Consider the following 19,310-nt stretch of genomic DNA (forward strand, 5'->3'; position numbering starts at 1 on the left):
TTAAAGAACCACTAAACCTAAAAGGCAAGTAGTCTCCTATAAAGCAGCTGCTAATAATATTCACAAATATAAAAATGAGCTTCTAAAAACAACAAAAAGTGACTAATCGCCAACTAACTGAAGTTTCTTCAAAGTAAGAGAACTTTTACATGTATGTTTGTGAATATTATCCATAGCTCATTTATATCTGGCTGTATTATGCTTGTTTCATATTGCAACTTTATTGTGCAATTTACAGCTTGATTGATCACACAATGATGTTGGAGACCTCTCTATTAATTACAGTTTGTCTCTTGAATTCCTTTTGTAGAGAGCTCAGTATCAAGACAAGCTGGCAAGGCAGCGCTACGAGGACCAGTTGCGACAACAAGTAAGTCTGTCATATAGAAATCACTTATTGATCTTGTAGGAAAGGTATTTTGGTTCTGTTATATTTTGTTTGCCTGGGAAACCATTTGTGCTGTGGTCTCTAAACTTAATGGCTTACTCCTGGATCCATTTTTGTTTCTGCACTGATGTTTTGGGCCTGCTTGTCTATTATTTGTACATGTATTATCTCTTTTTACTGACATAATTATCCCCATACAGGTACTCTGTAATACACTTGTGGGAGGGATAGGCATATGCAGTTATAGTAAGGAAAGGCATTTTGCATTAATGGACTGTAGGAAGATGATGCTGTCTGCAGCTATTTAAAGTTCCAGCTCCTAGGAAATGTAAATGACCCCTTTCACCTGTTGGATACTGTCCAGAGTGTATTTTACATTCACTGGTTGCATGACAGCCATTTGTACACCTCATATACCACATCATTTACTCAGCATTGCGACAATTTGAAAAGGTCAGTAGCAATAGCTAAACTACATGACTTGTTCTGTTATTGGCTGATGCATACTCCGCACAGGATAAGGTACTGTAGTGTTCACTTGCTAAAGAGTGAGCTACACTATGATTCAGTTTATCTTCCCATTTTCTACACAATAAATGCAAGCTCTGCCTTATGTAGTATGTCCACTGGGGGGCACTATCCTCCCTGTCAGAGCAGTAGGATACAAGGCAAACATTGAGGATCTCATAAAAACATTTTTTTACTCTCTTTTACACCGAAGATTTATAATGCCTGGGCTTCAGTATAAGTGTTATTGGGTCTTAGGTATTATTACCTAGCTGATCTTCCAGACAAAGTGAATGGATGATAGATGTGAAACTGGGATTATGGTTCTCCTTGAACAGGATTTAGATAAATTTACAAAACACTGGTGCAGGGAACACACAGAGGGAAATCTATCAAATCTTGGAGCGAGATAAAGTACCAACCAATCAGCTTCTAACTGTCATTCCTGTAACACAGCCTGTACAATGACAGGAGCTGATTGGTTGGTACATTATCTCTCTGCAAGATTTGCTAAATCTCCCCCAGAGTAATAAAATGGAAATTCATATGCTTTGCTTATAATGGTACTGTACTTGTCATGGCAGCAATATTATGTGCTTGAATTGGGACCTGATGTAATCCATGGAAAGGTCCTTGCTGGCACTTGCTTATATCTAAGGGAGGTTTGTAAGTAACAGTTGCAGATGAATAACTTCTATCATCCCTTTATTATGTCTGTTTTAAAGTAAGAAACTATAAGCCAGGGACATTTTACTGCACCTCTGCAGATAATTTGTATCATTTGGGCACTTTTTAATCAAGTGGGTTATAGGATGTTGTACATGTGGGAAGATTGTGTGACTGTTGTTAGTCATGTGAATGTTCCTAGTTCCTTAATGCTTTTTTTAAACTAGCTGCATAAAATAGTCCACGTTCTATATGATCTTGTTAGATTTATATACCTAAAATTTGGTTTCTAGTTGTCACTTCTAATCTCTAGTTTTTTTACAGCAATCAATGAATGAAGAGAATTTGCGGAAACAAGAGGAGTCTGTAAAAAAGCAAGAGGCAATGCGGAGAGGTAGTGGAGCCTATATTCTGTCTATCTTTTTAATTATATCATGAATTGCACTGCTCCCTGTTCTAGACTGTGCTCCTATATTTAGTGTAAGCCCATACACCCTAAATGGATAGTAGCATTGTGGGTCCATGTGTGACTGGAGGATTTAGATGTGTGCATGAACTAAATAAAATTCTGTTTGGCAGAGCATACTATATAATAAAGTCCCCCTAATGCAGAGGTTCCCAAACTTGGCCCTCAAGGCACCCAAACAGGTCAGGCTTTAGAGATATCCATGGTTGAACACAGTTGGTGAAATCAAATTGACTGCAGTACTAATTAAGTCACTCGTGCCCCTCTGCCCTAATACCCTTCCAAGTGATTTACCATTTACAGATTAGTTATTTTCCGATTGTGTTTCTCATTTTCAGCTACTGTTGAGCATGAGATGGAGCTGCGGCATAAGAATGAAATGCTGCGGATAGAGGCAGAGGCGCGGGCGCGTGGCAAGGTAGAACGGGAAAACGCAGACATTATCAGGGAACAGATTCGTCTGAAAGCTGCAGAACATCGGCAAACTGTTCTAGAATCCATCAAGTATGTGAAAGTGAATGTGGGTCTTGTCATTGAGTGTGTGCACACATTAAGCCTACTTCAGTGTGGTTCATCGTTGTCACAGACTATACCTCTCCTTCCTATAGGACTGCTGGGACTGTGTTTGGCGAAGGTTTCCGTGCTTTTATCACCGACTGGGACAAAGTAACAGCAACTGTAAGTGTACTCTACCGTGTAAATCATGGTACAGTTAAGAGCTGATGGTTGATGTAATATCAAATGGATGTAGGTTAAGTTTATCTCTTGTGGAGTCTATTGGGTGTTGTATATAATTCCTTTGCTGCTGATCGATTTCTTACCTCTGTGCTGAGTACATTCTTTAATTTTTTTTGTTCATCTTCCAATATCAAGATCAGTAATTTTCTTTTTATGCAGTACCCACACAATTTTATACCTTGCTTTTTTTCCAAAAAGCTCAGCCTTTTCACACAATAATATTCAGATTTTTGCCCTTTCTAAGGCTGGTGTCCAATTAGACCCGATCATTTTTATCACAAAAAAAACGGGCTGTTATCGTGATTTTTGTCCAATGATCATTATCAGACTATCCAATTAAATCCCGTTTTTTTCATGAGAAAAATATCCAGTTTCCGATTGCTGACATGAAAACTAGGCTGTTTTTGGGGATTTTGTTTTGCATGTCTGAGGCTAATTGGATAGCCCGGGATCCATTAGCGCTTGAATAATGTTCGGGGCTAATTGGATACCGGCCTAAGTATTTCTAAAATTTGTAAAATGTCAAATAAAATATAACTAATATGGGCACAGTCTTGAAATTGCAAGAAAGTCAACTAAAAGAAAAATTAATTTGTGGTTCTTACTTCCTTTTTCATCCATCTGGGGGATGCCATTACTTCTGGGTTATGCATAGTGAGGTGTGGAGTCGGGCACTAACTAATTGAAACTGGCTCCCACTCCTATATATAACCCCTTCTGTTCCACCATGACTTCAGTCTTGTTTTTAGTGCCATGGAGTAAGGTCCTAGTTTTTAGTTAGGTTTCATGTCTTTATTTTTCTGTTTTGGTTTGGGTGCTTAGTTCCTGGCAACAGGCGACAAGCACTATCAGAATGGGAGTTAGATAGAATGTAGGTTTGTGTGAACCCTGTATCCCACTCTAAAGACGGCCCCTGTGAGAATCACCCAACTACATAGTCCTTGGGTCTCTCTCCATACCAGGCACACATCTGAGAGGCCCGCTGGCAAAAGGGAAGGTAAACTTTATACATGTTCTATGTAAAAGACCTTGTTGCCTGTATCAACTGCTTCCTGGCACGCCGCTTTTGATCAGAGCAGTCGGGTATGTTCTGACTCCCGACTGCACTGTAAGGCTGGCGTGTCTCGCACCTCCCCGGGCTTCCACAGCGCTCGCCGCTTTCAGGACCCGACTGTTCCCTTTGGAGGACCGCCGGAGGGGCTTACAGAGCAGCAACATGCTACCGGCTATGTGGGAGAGAGAAGCTTGAACGGCCCCAGGATGTGGCGCAGCTGCACGTGCGGGTGCTCTGTTGGTGATGTCATCATTCTGGGTTGCGGCTGTAGTCTCCAGATGGAAATGCCGGAGGCTAGGATAACGTCAGGTGTACTGAGTGAAGCAGGACACTGACGGCGTGCTCAGCCACACCTCCCCCAGAGATTTGTGTTCAGCAGCTGCTTCAGAGCCACTCACAAACAGCTGTTGAGAGCGGCTGGAATTCTGCTTGGAGGAGACTCGCTGCAGATTACAGAGGGATGGCTGTGTACTAACAGATAAGTAGTTAACTGGGATTACTACTTTTGGTTATTAACCTGGTGATCTATGTTGGGCTTATAATATTGTGATGTGTGTATATAAAAGCACCTTTTACTGCACTGGGTCTCAAGAATTTAGGCAGTAACATACAGGGGTATACCAAATGTTGGTTTGCCTTTGGTTTATTGCAAGGAATATGGACTTCTAGGAGTCCGGGGTTTTTGCATTTAACAGTTGGGTGAATTAGAGTCTTAATTAGCCCCTTCTTTGTTTTTGTTTTTTTTTATTCAATCAGTGCTACACTTTTCCCAGAGAAATAGGGCCAGGTCTATGGTTGAGGCCATAGGTGCATTACTTCACTCGCAGGCAAATTATATGATACCCTGTGGTCGAATTCTTACCTTGTCTGATCCCTTGGTAGGGCCCAGGATATGGGACGATATCTCCCTCAGATAGCAACGTCCCTAACGTCCGCCACGAAGAGACGTTCATGCCATTCCTCAGTGGATTTTCCTGGAGAAGAGGCTTCAGCTACCTTTTCCCAGGAAGAAGGGGAATTTGATTATGACTGGGAAAACACCTAAATCTGGGAGGATGACTCCCATTCTGATTCTGGAGTTTCTATGTTGATAAAATGTGTTCAGGGAGACTTTGCATCTACAGGAAGCAGCCATTCCAGTAACTAGTTCAGGTTTAAAAACTAGTTATGGCTTAAAAAATGGAAGAAAGACATAGGGCCAAATGTAATAGGGTGAGAGTTTAGAAAATGTGAGAGTTTAGCAGTAAACTCTCACATTGGTTGAGTTTTATCTTCAAAATGGGAAAACATCTGAATGAGATTTTAAATCGTGAGTATTTTTTAAATAAAAAAAAACATGCAAGTTCGCTCTGTTACTTTGTTTTTGGACTCTATTACATTAGCAAAGTTTAAAAAGTGTCAGAAACTCTCACTTTTCTAAACTCTCACCCTATTACATTTGGCCCATAGAGTCCAAGCATGCTTTAGAGGCATTGCATTTTGAAAGAGGTGTTTTGTTTGGTCCAGAATTATCTAAAATTATTTCTCAGGTCACAGGAGGAACAAGTCCTTACCTTCCTCCCTTAACACCAAAACAAAAATCCCCTAGGTTTCGTTCCTTTCACACTGAAGGCAGGGGAAGCTTTCAGGCCTTCCGGGGCCTAACGGTGCATCTGGATACATGCTGCGCACCAAACAAAAAACTGGCTGGGGATGGGGTATATAGGGAGGAGGCCCTATGCATGCTGGGAGCTGGAAAGCTGTAAGCTGTATGGTGCAATGGATCACTCCAACTACATACCCCATGGTAGTTCCTGTAGACCCTAAGGACTTCGAAGAAAAAGAGTTAACTAAGGTATGTTATACCTTAACTCTTATTTTTCCACTCCTCTCCCTGTGGATGGTTGCAGAAAGTCGGCTCTGATACAGGCAATTCCTGCACTTTGATTCCGGAGTAATTATTCCGGTTCCGGTACTATAGCAAGGCCTGTGGTTCTACTCCAGTCTTTTCTTGGTAGACAAACCAGACTGGTCGTTTTGTCCCATTCTCAACCTCGGGGTTAAATGCTTCTCTCCATTTGGAAAGATTCAAGGTAGAGTTAATAAGGTCAGTTATTTGTTCCATGGAGGAAGAGGAATTTCTTGCCTCCATAGATATCAAGGATGCCTACCTCCATATTCCTATATGGAGGAGTCATCAACATCTTCTGCGGTTTTGTAGTAGGACTTCAGCATTTTCAGTTCCAGGCTCTGGGAGCGGTGACCAAACCGAATGGCAGAGTATTTACAAAGGATATGGCACACATGATCTCTCTACTCAGGAGTGGGGGGATCAATGTGTTGACTTATCTGGACGATTTGTTGCTAAGGGCACCTTCAATAGCCCTATTGCAACAACATCTTCAGATTACCTTAGGCATGCTCCAGAGATTCGACTGGATCATCAATTTCCCCAAATCAAATTTAGGGGGTCATTCAGACCCACTCGCAAGCGGGTCGATGTTTGGCGAATGCGCACGATGGAGGGAGCTCCGTCGTGCGCATGTGCGAGACCCGGCGAGCGACGAGAAATACGTCGCTCGGGGTATCTCACCAAAGGGGGCGTGCTGTCGATGGTGACTGACAGCACGCCTCCTTTGGTGGGTGTGCCAGGGGCGTGGCGGCCAGCCGGAGGCGTTCCCATGGGAACGCCTACCGTCTGAGTCCGACCCCACTGACATCAGTAATGATGTCAGTGGGAGTGACTTTGGCTCTGATAGAGCCAAAATCACTCCTGGGCTTGCGGCAGCGAGACCCTACCGCAGGGTCTCGTCGCAAACCCGATGGTCGCGATGGTTAAAGCCCATCATCATGGACGCTCGCATAAGCTGTGGGTGGTAACCCACAGCTATGCGAGCGTCCATGAGGACGCTCCAAAAACAGCTCTGAATCAGGCGCTTAGTTCCATCTCAGAGGATGGTATTTTTGGGTCTTCTATTCGACACCCAGTGTCACTGAGTGTTTCTTACGCAGGCAAAGATTCAGGGGGTCATTCAGACCCGGTCGTTAGCGCCGATGCGCTCGGACCGGGTCGATGGCCCCCCACAGAGCATGCGCACGCCGGCGCTGTCGTGCGCATGCGTGAGACCCACTACGACCGATAGCGCCAGTCGTTGCGGGTCTCGATCCAGAGGGGGCGAGCTGTCGATGTTGATTGACAGCTCGCCCCGTTTGGAAGGCGGGCCGGGGGGGTGGCAGCCCAAACGGAGGCATTCCCATGGGAACGCCTACCGTTTGCGGGAGGCCCACTGACATCACTAGTGATGTCAGTGGAGAGCTTCCGGCTCTGACAGAGCCAGAAGCTCTCCGGGGCTTAAGACAAGTGAGACCCTACCTTAGGGTCTCGTCGTAAGCCCCGATGGTCGCGATGGTCTCTGACCATCGCGACCATCACCTGAGCGGTCGTTAGAGCTGTGGCTGTTAGGCTGTGGGTTAACGTCCGCAACAGAGGCGGGCGGTCAGGATGCAAGTGGCCGCCCAGTTTCTGAGCGACCGCTTGCATCCTCCGACCGCCTCTGAATGAGGCCCTCAGTATCTTCAATCCAAAGTAAGGACCATTTTACAGATTCAAAGCCGTTCCTTTCGACAGATTTCATTCCCGACCACTGCAAAACCAATTGCTTCATCGCTGGGTGAAACCAGACCCTCTTATTACACAGACATTTGTTCATATTATCTCTGCAGACCAGTCAGTCACTTATTTGGTGGCTACAGGATGCAATCTGAACAGGGGTTGCCAATTGTCAGAAATAGGATCATTGTCACCACAGATGCCAGCCTAACAGGCTGGGGGGTGGTGGTTCTAGACATGCACCTACAGGATCTTTGGTCCACTCAGGAAGCTTCTCTTTCCATCAACATACTGGATTTAAGGGCAATTCGATATGCATTGGTTCAGGCTCAATTCCATCTAAGGAGCCTACCAGTGCAAATCCTATCAGACAATGCCACAGCAGTTGCTTACATAAACAAGCAGGGTGACACACGTAGCTGGCAAGCAATGAGGGAGGTTTCTCACATCCTCCATTGGGCACAAAACTGGGTTCCAGCTATTTCTCTAATTTACAATCTAGGGGTGGACAACTGGGAGGCGGACTTCTTAAATCACCACAGTGTGCATCCAGGGGAATGGGAATTACACTGGGAGGTGTTTGCGGAAGTGGTTTCCAGATGGGGATCTCCTAACATAGATCTAATGGCTTCTTGTCTCAACAAGAAACTTCCAAGGTACGGATCTCAGTCCCGGGATCCATGACGGCACCTTGGGTGTTCCAGCTGGGATACGTCTTTCCTCCTCTGGTAATGTTACCAAAGGTAATTCAGCAGATTCGATTAGTGGCACGGCTGGTCATTCTGGTGGCTCCAGACTGGCCTCGGTGCCAGTGGTACACAGTTCTTCGGAACATGTTGGCAGATGTTATGTATCGTCTGCCCCTGCATCCAGATCTGTTACTTCAGGGTCCATGTGGTCACCCCGATTTGCCTCGCTTGGCTTTGATGACATGGTTCTTGAATCCAATATCTTGAGGCCAAAGGTTTTTCAGAATCTGAAAACCATGATGCAGGCTCACAAACTATTTACTTGACAGTTTTTATCATCGAATATGGAAGATATATATTTCTTGATGTGAACAACACAAGTTCAAACCTGAAAGGTTCCAAGTCTCACGTCTCTCTTGTCTGTTCTGCCGGAGGGGTTGGTAAAGGGTCTTAGGCTGAAATTTGTCCCTTAAGAGAGGACAATCCATCAATCCTGTTTCAGAGGAAATTGGCCACCATTCCTGAAGTTCAAACCTTCTTGCAGGGGGTTCTTAACACAGCCTCCTTATGTCCCGCCGTTTCATCCTTGGTACTTGAATTTAGTTTTGGAGGCATTGCAAAAGGCACCTTTTTTGAGCCTTTTTGGAATCTGTAGAATTGCGATATCTCACTTTGAAGGTTGTTTTCTTTTGGCCATTGCCTAGGCCAGAAGAGTATCTCCGCTTCTCTTTTTTTCATGAGGATAGGGTAGTGTTATGCACTAAACCTTCCTTTCTCCCAAAGGTGTTATCGGCTTTCCACATTAACCAGAATATTGTCTTTCCAGCTTTTCGCCAGGATTCAGTGACTAGTGAAGCGTCTTCCTTAGCACTGTTGGATGTGGTACGTGTGTTTGCGCACTTACTTGGAACGTACTGCGTCTTTGCGGTGTACGGATTCCCTATTTGTGTTGATTGATGCACCAAAAAGAGGCTGGCCAGCCTTGAAAGGATCACTTATTCCATTTGGCAGGCATATTTGTCCTCAAATGTGACGTTTCCGGCCTCAATCCAGGCCCACTTGCCTCGTGCTGTTGGGGCTTCTTGGGCTGTATGACATGGTGCCTTGGCAAAGCAGCTACCTGGTCATCTGTACACACTTCTTCCATACATTTGACGCAAGGGACTCTAGTGTTGGATGGAAAATTCTTAAGTCAGTCGGTTCTGACGCCCCCCCCCCCCTCCCTTAATTGGCTTGCTTTGTATATCCCAGAAGTAATGGCATCCCCCAGATGGATGAAAAAGGAAATTCAATTGTTTCTCACCGTGAATTCTCTTCCTTGGAGTCCATCTGGGGATGCCGGGAACCCTCCCTTGTTTGTTTTCATACTAGCCACCTGTTGAAGAACTGGTTTCTCAGTTCTTCCGTGGGTCTTTCTCCAGCTTTGCTTAAACATAGACTGGGGTTATGGTGAAAGGGGAGAGGTTATATAGGGGTGGGAGCCAGTTTCATGTAGTTAGAGCCCGACTCCACACCTCACTACGCATAACCCAGAAGTAATGGCATCCCGCAGATGGACTCCAAGGAAGAGGTTTTACGGTGCGTAAAAATCTAATTTTTTTTGCTGCTGGTTTTTGCCATCTTAAACTAAATGCATATACAGTGCGTACGAGTAATATGTTAGTTCGAGGCTTACCTTTATTTTTAAATTTATATAATCTAATGGAGGGAACCCTGCTTTCATATGTATTTGTGTGCTACAGTTTTAAGCAGGAATGTATCTTTCAATCTTCTTCCATACTGTTATATTAGAATTTGTCAATCAGCTAAAACTATTGGTTTTTTTGTTGTTGTTTTATTGCAACAATGTTGCAGTTCTCGACAAAATCCATTTGCTGCAGATATTGGATAATGCAGATTTAGTTACAGGTTTCCACCACTAGATGGTGCAACTGAGTTGCATTAGTGGTGGTTTCTGCTGGCAGCAGCTCTCTGCAGTTAGATGATATCTGTGGACATGGTGGATTTCTGTGCTAACCTGGCTGATTCCATTTCTAGCGCAGCATTGAGATGCCAGCTGGTAAACATTATACCAGGTGCATATTCCTAGAGTGTTCTGTGCTATTCTCAATAACGCAGCAATCCAGAGTAGGGCATTTGTTTTACAGATATGAAATGTTTGTGCATAAACATGGAAGTAGTGATGTTTTGTTTCCTCTGTCAGACTTTGGGTTGTGGATGCTTCTGTTATATCTCATGTGACTGACTTATATGCAGCAAATGTAGACAGATCTATACCGTGTAAGAGAGACCATTTTGTGTATTTGATTAAAAATCAGAATGGCGGTAAAGCAGACCAGGACGGGTGATATTCTGTGTAGTAAGAAGCATTTTATTCAGCGCTCTCTGCTCCCTTCAGCTAGCACAGCAGGAGATCTGTGACGTGTACAGGAACCTGGATGGGGGGGGAATGAGCATAGCACAGCCTGACAGCTCAGCCAGGAAGGGGAGTCAGGCTGTCAGAGGAAGGCCCCTAGATCCTGGCCCAGCATCCTCACTCTACCTGTGTGGGCTGATGAAACGTGACCATAAAAGACTATCGTACATAGTGTTCGTTCTTGGGTGACCTAGACCCAGGGATACACTCTTTTTGTGCTTACTACAGAGTATTCAAGGCACTCTAGGTCCGCTATAAAGTGTGCCTTTCATGTACACAGTAGCGCGAACCATTTTGTTGAGGCACATTATGTCCCATGATAGTTTTTGTAGGCTGCATACCCAAGAAAATTGTGTGTACACACTAGACGAGATGTTACCTGACCTGGCGGTTCGGGCCGACATATTGTCCACATCGGCCAGCATCTACCCACTATAAGCGACCATGCGCGGGGTCGTTCATCGCATCGACAGATCGAGCCTGCATGCTGCTGTGATGAACAACCTCATGCATGTTGATGCAGCTGGTCCACGACATATATCATGCTGTTGTTCACCTGATGATATATCGTTCGTCGCATCGTGGGTCGGCCGGATACACACATTGTGTAGTGTTCATTCTAGCACCATTTACCTGTCACAACCCGTGCAGTTCCTCTTTCCTGCCTGAGGTGTCGCTCTCTGCTCAGGTCTAGCACACTCTGGTCTGTATCTTAGCAGTTTGTTACATCAGCAGAGAGCAATACCCTAGACAGGAGAGAGGAACTGCACAGGGTGTGACAGGTGCAGGGTGCTAGAATGAACAGTAGTTTGTACCCGGCTTTAGCCCACAAAATAGCTGGTGCTGCTTTGTGTGACCATTTTACTTTAAAGAATAGTTCCACCTTTCTGGGCTCTTTTGTTTGTATTATCTTCTGTTTTCCCCATCCTATGCACTGTTGTGGTCCCTGAAGACAAAGTGGGGGTTATCCTTTAAAATCTTCTACCCAAAAGTTAAGATTATCCTTTAATAGTGAAAAGTTTCCTGCTAGAATTTATTGCAAGATACAGAGTATTATGCCCCTGCATGACACTTCGTCTAATGGTGCATACACATGGTCAGATTTGACAGATGAGCGATTTTACCAATGATTTGAACGCTTGAATGATATTTGACTGCATTAAAATGACTGAAATTGACCAAAACTGACTGCAAACACATCAGATGTCAGATATTGTTATCTGACCATCGGGAACGCGCATCGTTCATCGTTGAAGCCTCACATCTCAGATTTTTCCTTCAGATCTGAACGATTTCTAAAATCATTATCGTTCAGATCTGAAGAAAAATCTGACCGTGTGTATTGCACCATAAGGACTGGCAGCCAATTGTTCAAGTGATGGAGCAAGGGAGAATCGTGTTAAAGCCTTGTCTCCTTGATGGCTACAGATAGCACAAATTATAACGTTTACGGCACTGGGGACCTTTATCATTGCGCTGGGAAATCTCTCTGATGTCATCATGTGACCTCACAGTGACGTTGTCCCGATTGTATGCCATCCACTTCATACCTGCCTACTCACTGAGAATATCAGAGTGTCTCCCTGGGAAGTGTTATGTGCAAAGAATTAAGGCAACATAGCCATAGCCTGGCTTTCGCTGCTCAATGGCACAAATTAAAATAATATAGAAGGGAGGTATGGGGATGATGTTCGTGTGGTACAGTAACATGTTGGCAAGTATGACCCACTTCCTACTGTGTTAAACTACAGATAAATAAACCTTTTCCCGTATATTGTATCTGGCTGCAGTAACGCTACCCCCTCCATTTTGTTGCAATGAGCGTGTGGTGAGGTTACGATTAGGCTGTGTGTCCGGCATCTCTCTACATGAGCTCTCCCTCACCATCTGTATTTGTACAAGAAGAAGTAGGTGCATGGAATGGAGTCTCTGCAGATGTGGTAGCAGCTGATTAACAATTCATAAAACCCTGGAGATCTGCATATAATACTGGTAAAATTGGCAGTTTGATCATTGATTTATGTCCTTTCCTCTAATTTCAAGCACATAATATAATATAGATCTCAGTCAGAAATATATCTGGACTTTGAATATTTGGCTTTGAAAAGTGAGGTTAATTTCTGGCTCATTCTGTTACTGGAGAACTTTCCAAAGCTAAGAGGACGTAAACTTCATTTTGATGAGCGCATAATTGTCTCTCCTAATGCTTGCACAGATGCCAGATGCACCCTAGAAGCATTACTCCCTCCCCACCGGCCCCACATGAGATTAAAAAAAGAAAAAACTTGAGAAAGTGAAATGTAATTCTCTTGCCAGTGATCGAAGTGGAAATTTCTTTTGACTGAAGCAAAGGGAAATAATTACTTGTCCTGTTGCCAGCTCACAAATGTCCTTTTTGTATGTCCATACTTGTCTTCAGGACTTTCAGATCATCCTCTACTTTGTCTGCTGGAATTCAAAGCCATTATCTAAACATAGTGAGCGACCTGCAGAGAGTTACCGATTAACCTGACCAAATAATATACTTGCTTTGTGCTGCATTTATATGGTGTGTGATCCTCTGCCTGTGAGCGGTTTGTGTATTGTACCCCAGACAGTGCCGGCTGTAGACAGAACCACAGGGGCCACTGAGCCATGGCTAATGAGGAGAATTACTTTACCTGTGGTCTTTCATCAAGGCGCTAATGAGTCTCTAACAAGGTCTGAAGAGTCATTTAGGTTTGAGCAAGAAACAGAAGGGGCTTCATTTAACCTCCATGATTCCAGGGGATGCAGCATTTGTTAGTTGCGGACTCTCAGATCAACCGAAGTTAGTCTCTGGTAGAAGGATTTATGGCGGGTGATGTGGCTCTATGTGGTCTGTGAATAGTTTGGTATTATTTATGTGGCTGTTTACCTATGCTTATAACATTTACATTTGCTTCCTGATCCGTAATGTAGAAGGATCTGTGGAACCTAGCCATGCAGGTTTCCCGGCACGTCTCACGATCACTGGTGACATACCAGGGGCCTCATTTATTAACAAATGATATTCTTGTTATCACTAATTACTGTTACAAATATTAAATGGTGCTCCAGCCAACCTGCTCTTAACTGTCTTGTGTTGAAAAAAATGGCAAGAGCTGATTGGTTGGAGCACCATTTAAGATTAGTAACACGTGATGACAAGAATATTACTGGATAAATGAGGCCCTAGGTATGAGGAGTTTTAGATGGATGTAATGTCTATACCAAAAGAGACCAGCTATAATCATAATCCTATGTTGGACAATCCACCATCTGTTACCATGCAGTGCTGGAAATGGCAATGCTATTCCTTTATTCAGAAACGTCTGTATTCTGTCATTATTGCATCAAACCCTTACAGACAGATGGTCCATGTAGGCATTGATGAGCAGTGCTTTCATTCATTTTTATTTTCTTATTGGTCATGTTTCGGTTTTTAGAACCAGAATGCTTACATCTCTAAAGGTTGGTGAAATCTAGGGGGTGTAGTCAGAATCCTAACCGTCAGGATGCAGACTGTCACAGCAAAGAAAGCGGCATCCCAAGGGACACAATCCCAACAGTAAGTATTGGGGTTAGGCACTAGGGGGAGGGTTAGCAGTGGCAAACGCAGGATTTCTAGAGGGGGGTTTCCAAATTTTAGAGTTAGTGTGGCCAGTCCTTGAAGAGGGCATAATTACCACTTATCCAGCTTTAATATGCATCATACAAAGTGGATTGTGTGTCATAATTCCAGCATATACAGGACCAGCGATCACAGTAAGCCATTAAATGCGGCAGTAGGGCCATCCTGCCTGAGATGAATGTTTTTATTTTAGATGTGAGCACTATTCCAGGGCATGGGAGCAATTGCAGGAGTCTGGAGGAACAGCAGAATAACCTAGCACTGCCCTGGACATATATACAGTATGTAAATATTGGACTCTATAGCAGTTCATCCCTAGCGGTGCATGTTTTCCAAATCCCACTATTACTGGCTGATACATGTTAAAAGATCCACAGGTGGTGCTAATTATTTCATTTATGATACTGAGAAGAGCATGCAGCACTATTAAAATTCCATTATATTACTATTTCTATTGTGGTCATGGTGTGGGCTGGGGAGGAGGGTTCCCAGGCAGACGGAAACCCCCCCCTGTGTTTGCCTATGGTTAGGTTGTGGGATGGGATAGTTAGGGTTAGGTTGCTGCAGGGGTTGGTTGGGGGGAGAGTTATGGTAAAGGTAAAATACTTACCAAATCCGTTGGCATTCTGTACCCAACCCAAATCTAGTTATTAAGTTGCAAGAGGTTAGTAATATCCTTGTCTTTTCTAAGGCCAGAACACTAATGATGTAGTTGTATATTGCATGTAAACCATATTTACTGACTGGGAATCCCCTCTTATGTGAATGCCTGTAGCCCTTGGATAAGTCACTTGTAGAAATCTCCCGGGTGTCTCTACTGACCTCACATCATGGCTGATTTTGATTTACTCTGGTCTCTGGGTTTTTATCTGCTAAGTTATATATCTTTTGGCTACAGTGTCACTTAGCTAACAGCAGCTGTCACTTACCCCTCCCTGATTCTTCCTAGCGAGCACAGGGTGATTGCAGTATGTCAGGCAGAGGCAACTTCTTTCTGTTTATAGGGGATGTGGTTTCCTCACCTTTCTGTCTTTTACCAAAATCCAACAACTATGATGAGAAGGTGACTATTATGTTTAGTGTTTCCCTACAGAGACAGATCTGTGTTCATCCTGCAGACACACGTTATTCTGCTCTTTTCATGCTGCTTTGCAACCTGCTTCCTGCCGCCCAACATGTCACATCCTCGTGTACTTGACATCATCCTGGCTAGAACATTTTAAATATATAGTTACAGATAGAGCCAAGTGAACACACAACCTTACTTTGCACAGTAGTTGGGATTATAAAATGAATGAAGCTAGTTTTCTAATTCTTAGGTTTCGTTTTATAAAACAGTATTTATATTTTTGTTAATCATGCTCTTTTTTTTTTTTTTTTCCTGCGTTTTTCTTTATACATTTTGGATTTAAGCAATATGGATGTGTATGCACATAAATAGTGTGTATATGTATATCGATGTGTGTGTGTGTATGTATGTATATATATGTATATATATATATATATATATACACACACACACACACGCACATATTTTATAATATATTTATTTTACAGTACCAGTCAAAAGTTTGGGCACCTTCTAATTCAATGGTTTTTGTTTATTTCAATTATTTAGTAGATTAATACTGAAGACATCTAAACTATGAAAGAACACACATGGAATTATGTTGTAAACAAATAAAAATGTTTTTTATATTTTAGATTCCTCAAAGTAGGTTAAGTCACGAGCTCCGGCATTCTCTGACTTACCTGCTTCCCGACAAGGCACACAGCGCATTGAATAGCTGCTGGAGCTCCCTCCCGCGGCTATTTACCATCGCGCTGAATTGAATTTCCCCCCCTTAGTTTTGGGTTTGATTTCCTACCATGGCCCGGACTCTGTGGAGTTTGTATATTCTCCCTATGCTTGTGTGGGCTTCCTCAGGGTATTCTGCTTTGCTTCCACACTATACTGGTAGGTTATTTGTCCTTCCTCCCCCCAAAAAAAATATTAACTCCAATATGTACTTGTGTGTGCATGTGGTAAGGAACTTAGACTGTAAGCTCTACTGGGGCAGGGACTGATGTGAATAGCTAAATATTTTCTGTAATGCGCTACTGAATATGTTTGCGCTATATCAATAAAAAATGTATGTATCTAGAATAATTATAGGTATAAAAAAATAACTATTGCATGGGACTCACAGCTTCCAGTGTGTTGCTTCAGCTGCATAACCCATTCAGCAAGGTGCGAGACTCTAGTATATATATATTTATATGTACTCTAATATGTGTGGATTGCCAGATTTTTGTATAAAAATGAATGGGGGCTCTACTTTTCTCCCATTTTATTAGCCTTTCGGGTATATTCCCTTCCTTTTTGCTACTCAACCCATACAGCTTTATCAGGTATATAGTAATATAAGGCGATGGATCATTCATAGGTAGGATGAATAATACCTGCAACTGATGACCCAAATGGCTCCCACACCTTTTGTATGATGTATTTTTCTTTTTCCTTTTACTGATATTGTAAATTCTCTCCCTCCCTCAGTAATGTATATGTTCCAGACTGCTATTTTCCAGAGCCATAGTGTTGGCAATGATTTTACTTTGTTTGCAGTCTCCAGTATTGGATAGCAGTATTGATATATTCTTATTTATATTCCGCAACTGCTGAGCTGACACTGGTATACAATAGGTCAGCTCCCCTGATCAAGTTCAGGGATCCTAATACAAAAGCCCTAATTAAATTCACTGGACTTAATTTACCTGACTGCTGGCCAAGCAAGAGAAATTCATCACTTTATCTTATGTGGCCGCGGGCTGAGCCAGGGCACCTTGTAACTGCCAAATAGATTTACGCACAATGCAGCAAGAAGTATGAAGGGTTACCGCCCCCGGATTACTTTCACTTGTTGACTTTTCCGTTCGCTCCTGCAACTTTTGTTGGATACGTTACTTAGTTTCTCAAACTTCTATGCTTTCTAACAATGTAATTATATAATGGTATATGACACGCTGCTGGTGCCTGTATAGAGCTGTATCCAGCATGTAGTACAATAGAATTTATTTGTATCCAAAGGCAATAACTGATGTAAACACGGCTAAAAATCACAGAAGGCTGAACATTCCAGCAGTGCATTCATTAATAACCGTACCATCCACAAAAATTAAAGCTGTCTGTAGGTATTAAACTCTTAAATTTTGAGATTTTGTGAGCTTACTTGTCATGGAAGAAACACACTTATTAAAAACACAAAGTACTTTTTCTTTTATAGAAGACCGCCGTGTGAGCATTTGGTAAAGTGTATTACTCATTGCAAAGTTGCTGAATCAGATCTGTGACCTACATGGAAAGAAAATGGTGTAAGCTGCACGGGTGAGGATTTAAATATCTACAGTATTTAGACAGTTAATAGGTCGACACCTAATAGGTAGACTGGGTCAAATGTTCGACATGTTATATTAACCCTAAAGGTGCATACACACACAATGATTTTTTGAACGATTATCGCTAACGATATCGTTCAATCGTTGAAAAAATCGTTCACTTTCTGAGTTAAAACGATGAACGATTATCGTTCATGCGCGTTCACATTTGTGGTTTGTAGTTCAGTCAGACTGATCAACTCAACGATTTTCAGTAAGGGAATATGCAAAAATTGTTTGTAGTTCAAAAAAATCGTTCATTACATTTAGTAAATTAACCATTTTAGTAAACTATTTTCGTTAATTTTTCCCTTGAAAAAATTAACGAAAATCGTTTGCTAAAATCGTTAATTTACTAAATTGTTGTGTGTGTACGCAGCTTATGTTCACAAATCTAATAGGATCCTAATGGTGCATACACACGATCAGATTTTTCCTTCAGATATGAACGATAACGATTTAAAAATCGTTCAGTCGTTCATATCTGAAGGAAAATCGTTCATATCTGACATGCCTGAACGATGGACGATCAACGATGCGCGTTCCCGTTTGTCAGATAACGATATCTGACATCTGATGGGTTTGCAGTCAGACTTGGACGATTCCATTCATTTTAATGCAGTCAAAAATCGTTCAATCGTTCAAATCGTTCAAAACTTTGGTCAAATCGTTCAAATCGTTTAATCGTTCAGTCGTTCATCTGACAAATCTGACAAATCTGACCGTGTGTACGCTCCATAACCTTCCCCCCTAGTGCATTACCTTAACCGCCCCCTTCCTTAGCCTAACCCTAAAAATCATGAAATACAATGTGTCGACCATTTGACCCTGTCAACATTTTGCATGTCGACCATCTGGTGTCAACCTGTTGACTGTCTATCTAGACACTGTCGATCATCCATCCTTGTACCAGCTACACTACCGCCTAAAATGTTGAACATTTTCATTCACCCCTTTAAAATCGCTTCAGAACAAGGGTGTAAGTGGGAGGACAATAAGCAGTAATGTCCATGATTGTAGTTTCTCGTTTGTTCTTCCAGTCATCCTGCTATCCGGGGCTGTGAGCAGGGCCGGTTCTATGATTACACATGGTACGCGGCCGCGTACGGCGCCACACAGTGAAGGGCGCCGCGGCCGCGACCATGCTGTTTTATTAATTACCTGAGGCAGCAGCGGAGAGGCTTATCGCGGGCAGACTGCTGCACCGCGGTTCATATGGGCGGCCGTCTGATGCCTTGTATGCGGCGTGACGTCATGACGTCACACCGCAAGTTCGCACGTCGCAGGCACATCGCGCTAGGGCGGGAGCGCACTCAGCGCGGTGTTCAACTGAGTGGTGAAGGCTAGGGCAGGAATCTGGAGCGCTGCGCGGTATTCACCTGACCTGAGTGCTGAAGGCAGGGACGGGAGCGGGTGGTGAAGACAAGGGTGGGAATCGGGAGCGCTGCGCGGTATTCACCTGAGTGCTAAAGGCAGAGACGGGAGCGGGTGGTGAAGGCTAGGGCAGGACTCGTGAGCGCGGTGCTGAAGGCAGGCCCGCGCTTGGAGTAGTACAGTAATATTGGCGCCGCAGCGCTAGCGCCCATCTTTCTTTAAACATTACTGTACTTCTGTGGGCTGTAGCTGCAGAACCGCCCACCTGGGCCTCCAGACGCCGTCACCAGGATTCGGGGAGGGCATATTACCACATCTCTCCTGGGCCAGGGCTCCCTGGTTGGTAAGTTGTTATAAACTGTCAGTGAGTCTGTGACA

General features: G+C 43.4%; 1 protein-coding gene across 1 annotated transcript in view; it reads left to right on the top strand.

Annotated features, from left to right (window-relative positions):
• ATAD3A (ATPase family AAA domain containing 3A) overlaps window positions 1-19,310 on the top strand; it is a 140,127-nt gene that overhangs the window by 22,062 nt on the left and 98,755 nt on the right. The window contains exons 4-7 of the mRNA XM_088458632.1: window positions 311-370; window positions 1,886-1,955; window positions 2,366-2,531; window positions 2,636-2,705. Coding sequence (XP_088314758.1) covers window positions 311-370; window positions 1,886-1,955; window positions 2,366-2,531; window positions 2,636-2,705 — 366 coding nt within the window. The remainder of the gene's footprint in view (window positions 1-310; window positions 371-1,885; window positions 1,956-2,365; window positions 2,532-2,635; window positions 2,706-19,310) is intronic.

This window comes from Taudactylus pleione, unplaced genomic scaffold (assembly GCF_031769625.1).
Source record: "Taudactylus pleione unplaced genomic scaffold, aTauple2 ptg000845l, whole genome shotgun sequence".
Lineage (NCBI taxonomy): Eukaryota > Metazoa > Chordata > Amphibia > Anura > Myobatrachidae > Taudactylus > Taudactylus pleione.